The sequence below is a fragment of the Heptranchias perlo genome, chromosome 34 (assembly GCF_035084215.1).
Source record: "Heptranchias perlo isolate sHepPer1 chromosome 34, sHepPer1.hap1, whole genome shotgun sequence".
Lineage (NCBI taxonomy): Eukaryota > Metazoa > Chordata > Chondrichthyes > Hexanchiformes > Hexanchidae > Heptranchias > Heptranchias perlo.
In genome coordinates this window covers 29,596,313-29,605,936 of record NC_090358.1, presented here as the reverse complement: position 1 = coordinate 29,605,936, position 9,624 = coordinate 29,596,313, and the positions used below count along the sequence as shown (strand labels likewise).

The 9,624-nt window shown below is 47.7% G+C and overlaps 1 protein-coding gene across 1 annotated transcript in view; it reads right to left on the bottom strand.

Annotated features, from left to right (window-relative positions):
• Positions 1–379: 379 nt before the first annotated feature.
• aldh1a3 (aldehyde dehydrogenase 1 family, member A3) overlaps positions 380–9,624 on the bottom strand; it is a 145,182-nt gene continuing 135,937 nt past the window's right edge. The window contains exons 12-13 of the mRNA XM_067971652.1: positions 2,978–3,052; positions 380–1,565 (exon numbers count right to left, since the gene is read on the bottom strand). Of these exons, the coding sequence (XP_067827753.1) occupies positions 1,493–1,565; positions 2,978–3,052 (148 nt within the window). The 3' untranslated portion in view covers positions 380–1,492. The remainder of the gene's footprint in view (positions 1,566–2,977; positions 3,053–9,624) is intronic.

Genomic DNA, 9,624 nt, shown 5'->3' with positions numbered 1-9,624 from the left:
CAGGGCTCGACAGGGTAGATGCAGGGAGGATGTTTCCCCTGCCTGGGGAGTCTAGAACCAGGGGTCACAGTCTCAGAATAAGGGGTCGGCCATTTAGGACTGAGATGAGGAGAAATTTCTTCACTCAGAGGGTTGTGAATCTTTGGAATTCTCTACGCAAGAGGGCTGTGGAGGCTCAGTCATTGAGTACATTCAAAACAGAGATCGATAGATTTCTAGATATTAAAGACATCAAGGGATATGGGGATGGTGCAGGAAAATGGCGTTGAGGTAGAAGATCAGCCATGATCTTGTTGAATGGCGGAGCAGGCTTGAGGGGCCGGATGGCCTACTCCTGCTCCTATTTCTTATGTTCTTATGAACACACAAAGACACAATCTACCCGTGGAAAAGCTCCTTTATTTTCCATGATAGGATAGACTGAGCACAGGCTGGAAGGAAGTGGCTTTTCTGGGCTGAATGGCCTTTCCTACTTCCCTGATTTCTACTATTATTATTTAACCCGGGTAATGCTGAGAGTTTCTCATGCTCTTATTATAAACGTAGAATGAAAAATTAGTTTAATCAAAATACAGAGACGGTTCTCATAATCCAAACAATAATTTATAACAAAACGTAGCTTTGTTACGGAACTTCAATAGTTCATTAAAAACTGGAAAATCATCAACAAAACCCTCCTACACACGTGTGAGATTTACTGGATAAAAATGTGATGATTTACAATGTATTTTCTGTAACTGAAGCAAAATTACCAAGATGCTAACAATCGCTAAATGTAATAAATTGGGACCTCTGCTCACATCCTGAATCCAAATGAAAATAGTTATTAACGGGTTAAATCCAACACTTCTCACTCCGAGACTGTGAGATGTGGGAGGTTCGAGATACATTTGCTTCTACATTTAAGGATTATATACAAGAGATAATTTTACAAATTCACAGTCCTGGCTTTGCTCACTTTGGGCAATCGCTTCCTATGATTTAATATTAGCCCAAGGCACTTCTCAGAGGGCTAATAATAAATCATAGGATGGACAGTCTATGGGATGGACAGTCTATGGGATGGACAGTCTATGGGATGGACAGTCTATGGGATGGACAGTCTATGGGTGGTTAGCCGACACTCTCCCACTGGGTGAAGCTCCATGCTAAGAGTGTGAATTTGTAAAGTTACCTAGTAAGCATTGGTGAGTTCAACTAACTGTGCCAGTTTAAAACTGCCTATCAGTCAATAACCAGCGTCTTGCACATGTATCAAAGGGCAGGTGCCTGCAGTCCCCGGGGACAGTTGTTACTAAATCTACAAGTTCTAGATTAAAACAAATACAAAATATTTTCTTTTGTGCAAAGTCAGAAATTATATTTCTTAAGAATTTAGAGTCAGAGTTTCGTCTAGTTAGAAAACTCGATTTTGTCAGTGTCCTCTTCCTTATGTTTCAGTTTCTCCCCCCTTCCTCTTCTTCTGCCATTTCAGTATCTATTTCTCATCAGTTTAATGGTTATTCTGTGAGATTTTGATGGTGACGGTTTTGACTTCTGTGTATTCCCTCAGTCCGTATTCGCCCCTGTGGAACCACAAAACTCAGTGTGAGACATTAATGTACAGGCATCAGCTTAAAACTTGGACCACTGGACTCGTCTGTCGACTGTTAGGCGACGTCACTCCACTAAACAAACAGCTTAGTGCCTCTGTCAAACAACAGCGACAGGAAGCTGATACAAGTGCTAAATGTTTGTACGAACGTCACTCTCAGTAATTGCCAGGCTCCACTGATTTTTGGTTTGTGGTAAAATAGCTGACTTGGCCAATCCACCAATAGGGACAGCGATCACAGACTGCCCTGTTCTGTAAAGCTGCGAGTACTGAATTTAATAACTGTGAGGACATAAGAATTTTTAGCAACAGGGAGAGGCGAATGAGCCCAGATTTAGCCAGTCTGCTTCCATACATCAACCCCACCCTGGGTAGATTTTCTGATCTCAGGGTCAATCCATCGCTGGAGGCATAGAATCCAATAGCAGACCCACCCATCCCTTCCAGGGCACTGAGCTCTTCCAGTGGGATACCCGCCCATCCCATTCCAGGGCACTGAGCTCTTCCAGTGGGATACCCACCCATCCCATTCCAGGGCACTGAGCTCTTCCAGTGGGATACCCACCCATCCCATTCCAGGGCACTGAGCTCCTCCAGTGGGATACCCACCCATCCCATTCCAGGGCACTGAGCTCCTCCAGTGGGATACCCGCCCATCCCATTCCAGGGCACTGAGCTCTTCCAGTGGGATATCTGTCCATCCCATTCCAGGGCACTGAGCTCTTCCAGTGGGATACCCACCCATCCCATTCCAGGGCACTGAGCTCCTCCAGTGGGATACCCGCCCATCCCATTCCAGGGCACTGAGCTCTTCCAGTGGGATACCCACCCATCCCATTCCAGGGCACTGAGCTCTTCCAGTGGGATATCTGTCCATCCCATTCCAGGGCACTGAGCTCTTCCAGTGGGATACCCACCCATCCCATTCCAGGGCACTGAGCTCTTCCAGTGGGATATCCGTCCATCCCATTCCAGGGCACTGAGCTCCTCCAGTGGGATACCCACCCATCCCATTCCAGGGCACTGAGCTCCTCCAGTGGGATACCCGCCCATCCCATTCCAGGGCACTGAGCTCTTCCAGTGGGATATCCGCTCATCCCATTCCAGGGTGCTGGAGTTCCTATACTATTACAATATGTGCTATTATATTGTTACCTTGATTAAGTTTTATCTTATTATGATGAACAAGTTGATTCAGCAAACGAAAATAAAAGAAAGGAACAACTAGTGAGGGAGGCTGAGTCACCAGTTCTCAATCAGTCTCAGTGGGATAACAGGATGGAGAAGTATATTCAGCCAGACAGGAAGTGAGACCAGTGTTGCTAAATACCCCAAACTGCAATACCGAAATTCAGATGAAAATGTAAAGTAGTAAATTCTTACATTTCTCTTCCATTTCCAGACATTTTGAAGCCACCAAAAGGAGCCTGAGCATGGAGAGCATTGTAGCAGTTAATCCTGCAAAACAAAATGAAAGTCACATTAATCTTCTGCCTCTCCCAATCCTGGATCTACGGCAGATCCACGGGAGTGGATGGTGCTGATCGCCATCTGCTGGCTGGTGCTCCGCAGAGCAGTATAACACCAGGCTCCTTCTCAAGCTGCTGCATCAGCACCATTTCCAGCAAATGTGTGTTTGTCGCACAGTCCTCTGGTGGCAGGAGGCAGGAGGTTAACATGTGTCCCCAATGTACACACTAGGTGTTAACCCTTCCCTCGACCGAGGCGGAGATCCTGTGCACATACACTGACTACTAGAAGCATGTAGTAAGGCCTCATCCTGGAGAATTTAGGCACAAAGGGCCTATCTCCACATATATTACATTTAAAATGTGTCTATTGAGTTAAGAAAAGTTTTCAATAATCTTACAGTGAGGTGTTCGCCCCTCAGGTGTGGCCCCATCTTCATATTGTCTGAGAGCTGGTACATGGTATTGGCCCTGGCTCAGTGGGTCGCACTCTCACCTTTGACTCAGAAGGTTGTGGGTTCAAGTCCCACTCCAGAGACTTAAGCCCCATAATCCAGGCTGACTCTCCAGTGCAATACTGAAGAAATGCTGCACTGTCAGAAATGCTGTCTTTTGGATCAGATGTTGAACTGAGGCCCTGTCTGCCCTCTCGGGTGGATATAAAAGATCTCATGGCATTATTTCTAAGAAGAACGGAGGGGGGGCATCCTGGTCAATATTTATCCCACAACCAACATCATGAAAACAGATTATTTGGTCATTATCACATTGCTGTTTATGGGATCTTGCTGTGCGCAAATTGTCTGCTGAGTTTCTATTACAACAGTGACCACACTTCAAAAAAAGTACTTCATTGGCTGTAAAGTGCTTTGGGACATCCTGAGGTCATGAAAGGTGCTATATAAATGCAAGTTTGTTCTCTTTTACTTTCATTCCTGGATACTTGCACTCAGCTTCCTGCCACAAAAACGACAAGCAGCAGGGAACTGCGAACAAGCACCAAGTAACAAAGCCCCAAGGCCAGCCTCACTAACAGCAGGAGGACAGAGGCCGAGACTGCAGGGATCACCCACACACTGAAAACAATTGACATTTTGTTTTATTTGGAAATAAATATCGCTTGACTCTGAGACCGTTCTCAATCTCTCCACGCACGTCATTTTCTACTTTTGAAAGCATACCCTCATTATCTGAACTTTGACCCTGAGGAGTGGCTTACATTCAGTTCCTTTGCTCCACAGCTATTTCCATGAATCGAGTGAGTGCCCACCCAATCTAGCGGGGTACCAAGAGCAAGCCTCAGGGCTGATATCCCAGGGGACCAGTGGGAGTCCACTTACTTAGTTCCACATCGAGAGGGGAACAGTTCAAACACCTGCACCAAATGGCCCAGAGTCACTGGGACTCATCCATCTTGGCTTTATGTGGACAGGCTGTAGAGGAGTCTCGGCCCTAACTCTTACCGCATTAGGTTTCGATTGTCAAACAAATCAAGATCATTACTGGGGCCTTGATCATTGACCTATTGCATTATTTATTAGGGCTCCATTTTGTATGTTGCAATATTCCAGTCCTGAGGACGTGTTGTCACAGTCTGTTTGGGCTCAGATAAACCGGGAAGTGGACCAGCCAGAGAAGGTGATGTTGGCTGCAGACCTGGTCCCTCTGCGGGTGGTCCGTTGACCAGAGGGGTGTCACTCGATCTTGTGACGAGCTGACAGGGACAAGCTCCAGGCTTTGAGTTCTCCCTCTCACTTCCTGGGGCCTGTCTGTCTGGAAATAATTCTCTCTGCTGCCATTCTTTGCTGCTGACTGGGAATTAGTGGCCTATTCCCTTCCCTTTTCTTTTGTCCTTGCTCCCCCTTCACCCTGAATCAGCCCATTCCCCAGAGTGAGGTAAAGTTCACTGCAGATAATGATATGTTACATTGGATTAACAGGAAGGGCTGTAGCTGAGGAATGCCGACCAGGAATCTCAGCTTCGAACCCTCGGTGCTGAGTTAGCCGATCTCAGCCACGCTGGTGTTGGGGCTTCAGCACTCCTGGGTTAAGGAATCAGTGGCCAGTGATTCCTGCCAAAAGTGTGCTGTGTAGCCAATGGGTGAAGTCAGAATTGGGTTTAACTGAGAAACCAAACAGCTGAATGACAGTGGGGTGGGGAGGAGGGTCACTCTGGTGAAGATTAGTCTGACAGTGGGGTGGGGAGGAGGGTCACTCTGGTGAAGATTAGTCTGACAGTAGGGTGGGGAGGAGGGTCACCCTGGTGAAGATTAGTCTGACAGTGGGGTGGGGATGAGACAGTCACTCTGGTGAAGATTAGTCTGACAGTGGGGTGGGGAGGAGGGTCACTCTGGTGAAGATTAGTCTGACAGTGGGGTGGGGAGGAGGGTCACCCTGGTGAAGATTAGTCTGACAGTAGGGTGGGGAGGAGGGTCACCCTGGTGAAGATTAGTCTGACAGTGGGGTGGGGAGGAGGGTCACTCTGGTGAAGATTAGTCTGACAGTAGGGTGGGGAGGAGGGTCACTCTGGTGAAGATTAGTCTGACAGTAGGGTGGGGAGGAGGGTCACCCTGGTGAAGATTAGTCTGACAGTGGGGTGGGGAGGAGGGTCACCCTGGTGAAGATTAGTCTGACAGTAGGGTGGGGAGGAGGGTCACTCTGGTGAAGATTAGTCTGACAGTGGGGTGGGGTGGAGGGTCACTCTGGTGAAGATTAGTCTGACAGTGGGGTGGGGAGGAGGGTCACCCTGGTGAAGATGGGGAGGCCGTAGAAATTGTGCTGCAGCAAACGCAGCTCAGGAGGATCCTCGTCTTTCCCCGAGATGGTGTCGGATGAGGGAAGGAAAATCAATGCAGGCTATTTAAATCTCAGCCTGTTTCCTTTTCCCTCTCCCTAACACCATGGAAATAGGTGCACGGGGGGTATTATGGAAAGGAATATCAGTCCCACTCTCCAAGAGTGGAGGGAGAAAATTGATGTTGTATTTGAGTTCCTTCCTGGACTCTAAGGGGCTAACTTCTCTCCTGTCACATTACTGTATTTTATCGGAGAATAATTTTGGAATACAAAGGGGAGGAAGTTATGCTTCAGCTGTGCAGAGCTCTGGTCAGACTCCATCCCTGGAGATACTGTGTTCAGTTCTGGGCACCGCACCTCAGGAAGGATATATTGGCCTTGGAGGGGGTGCAGCCCAGATTCACCAGAATGATACTGGGGCTAAAAGGGTTAAATTATGAGGACAGGTTGCACAGACTAGGCTTGTATTCCCTTGAGTTTAGAAGATTAAGAGGTGATCCAGTTGAGGTGTTTAAGATGATTAAAGGAATTAACAGGGTAGATGGAGAGAAACTATTTCCTGTGGTGGGGGGAGTCCAGAACAAGGGGCATAACCTTAAAATTAGAGCTCGGCCGTTCAGGGGTGATGTCAGGAAGCACTTCTTCACACAAAGGGGAGTGGAAATCTGGAACTCTCTCCCCCAAAAAGCTTTCGAGGCTGGGGGTCAAGTGAAAATTTCAGAACTGATATTGATAGATTTTTGTTAGGGGATTAAGGTTTACGGAACCAAGGCAGGTAAATGGAGTTAAGATACAGATCAGCCATGATGGAATTGAATGGTGGAACGGGCTTGAGGGGCTGAATGGCCTCCTCCTGTTCCTATGTTCATCCCATTTTTCTCTGAGCACTGGTAGGTCTGTGCTACCTCGCTGGATGCCCTTTCTTTGAAGATTTACAATGACACCAGGAGTGAGCAGGGACTGCTGTCATATCCAGGTGCCTCATGTTAATCTGCTGACCAGACATTCGATCAGCTCCAAGCCCCAAACAGCTGCTGATGCGCCATGTGGTGCGTACCTCTGGTGCTTTTTGTTCTCATTGGCTGAGGTAAAGGTGTGGGAAACGATCCAATTCCCTTTTTACTTCTAGAATCAGCAGGCTGTAACCAATGGGAGCCTCTCCTCACCGTTCATACAGCTCGTGAGCAATTAAAAATATCATCAGAGTTAACCATCTCATTGTAAACAGGTTAATGTCTGAGTGAGAGTAACTCAGGGGAATGTAGGACAAACTGGTTAAATGTTTGTCTGTGAGCCGTGCTAGTTGTAGTTGGGGAGTCTGAGGAAGGGGCCCCAAAGACCATCCCCCCTCCCTCTGGTACACCCACGAACTTGGGAAGTTGAGGGAGGAATATTGGGAAGGGAGCTGTCCCACCAGCTCTCCAACGCTCAACAACACTTGCGGAATTTTCTGTGGGAAGCAACTTTAGGCAATTCAGACGTCTGTCCAAATATAGACGGGCTTATAATGGGATGCAAATAGCAGGGTGATGTCATGTGATATAGCTTATGTTAAGAGCCCTTGGGTGGGTTATAATTTAAAGGGTCAGCCTGACTACAATCGATCGGCCAAGTGCAGAGCAGTTGATATTTTGGCAAAGTTGGAATTTTAAAAACTTTTAAAGATTTCCCCTTCAGGGTATCATCAGCCTCATTGATCTGAGACACAGGGTCAGAGTAATTACCAGCCCTGAGACACAGGGTCGGAGTAATTACCAGCCCTGAGACACAGGGTCGGAGTAATTACCAGCCCTGAGACACAGGGTCAGAGTAATTACCAGCCCTGAGACACAGGGTCAGAGTAATTACCAGCCCTGAGACACAGGGTCGGAGTAATTACCAGCCCTGAGACACAGGGTCGGAGTAATTACCAGCCCTGAGACACAGGGTCGGAGTAATTACCAGCCCTGAGACACAGGGTCAGAGTAATTACCAGCCCTGAGACACAGGGTCAGAGTAATTACCAGTCCTGAGACACAGGGTCAGAGTAATTACCAGCCCTGAGACACAGGGTCGGAGTAATTACCAGCCCTGAGACACAGGGTCGGAGTAATTACCAGCCCTGAGACACAGGGTCAGAGTAATTACCAGCCCTGAGACACAGGGTCAGAGTAATTACCAGCCCTGAGACACAGGGTCGGAGTAATTACCAGTCCTGAGACACAGGGTCAGAGTAATTACCAGCCCTGAGACACAGGGTCAGAGTAATTACCAGCCCTGAGACACAGGGTCGGAGTAATTACCAGTCCTGAGACACAGGGTCAGAGTAATTACCAGCCCTGAGACACAGGGTCGGAGTAATTACCAGCCCTGAGACACAGGGTCAGAGTAATTACCAGCCCTGAGACACAGGGTCAGAGTATCATGGATGTGTCACCATTGCAGCCCCTGAGGACCGTCAGACTGGGATGTTTACCAGAAGGTAACGTCTCTCCTGATTTCAGGGGCTGACGGACCTGCCTTCCAGCATTTTATACTTTTATTTCCAATATAATTGGGCAGTTACTGTCATTTGGTGAAGCTTTATGAGCTCAGGTGTGTATTCTCTGTATTTTCACACTTGTCACTCATTGAATTGTGAGTGAAGGGAAAGGGACAGAGTCTGCAGCTCATCCTGAACTGGTAACAACAGTCAAGACCAGTGCTCCTGTCCATTTCAGGTCCCAGTTTAAATGTTTGTTCAAGATGGAAATGTCAAATCACATGTTGAATGTAATAAATATCAGATTCCTATTAGCAACATCCGGACCCTGAGTAAATAATCATTCGCAACACAAAGTTTACATTTTAGTAGTACTTAATGCTACAACTAAACACGGGTGATGGGTGAGAGAGACTTAGTGTGGGCAGCAGAGTTTTGGATGAGTTTTGGGAGGCCGGCCAGGAGAGAATTAGAATAGTTGAGTCGGGAGGTGATGAAGACATGGATGAGTGGCAGAAGAACTGAGGCAGGGGCAGAGACGGGTGATGTTCCAGAGGTGGAAGTAGGCGGTCTTTGTGATGGACTGGATATGGGGTCAGAAGCTCAGCACAGGGTTGAACAGGACGCAGAGATTGCGAGCAGTCTGGTTCAGCCTGAGACAGTGGTCAGGGAGGGGATGGAGTTGGTGGCTAAGGAAGGGAGTTTGTGGCGGGGGCCGAAGACAATGACTTCAGTCTTTCCAACTTTTAACCGGAGAAGATTGCGGTTCATCCAGGACTGGATATTGGACAACACAGAGGCAGTGGAGGGGTCGAGAGAGGCAGTGGAGAGTCAGTGAACACGTGAAGCTGCCCCATGTCTGCGGATGATGTCACTATCAAATTACTACACTGTAACCCTCAAAATACAACAACCTAACAATAAAATTACTCACATCAACCATCACATTGCTACACTTTCCAATATTAACGAGCTAGCTTAATGCACAGGGGAAATTAACACTGTCACAAAAGGACCTCTTGAACCCAGTTCCTAACAGGTACAGCTGTCTTGATTTTGGCACTGTTGATGGGCTGGCTCAGGGCAGCTGGTGTGGGAACTGGAAACTGTCCTGGTACAGTAGAGGGAGCTGTTCGGAGATTGTGCAGCTCCAGGTTGCTCAGGCAGAGTAGAGGGAGCTTTACTCTGCTTCTAATTGTGCTGCACATGACCTGGGAGAGCTTGTAGCTCACACTGGGGGTACATTTTGACATGAATGGAAATAAAAATCGGGAGAGATGTAAAACGGGCTGCCGACTTGCTAT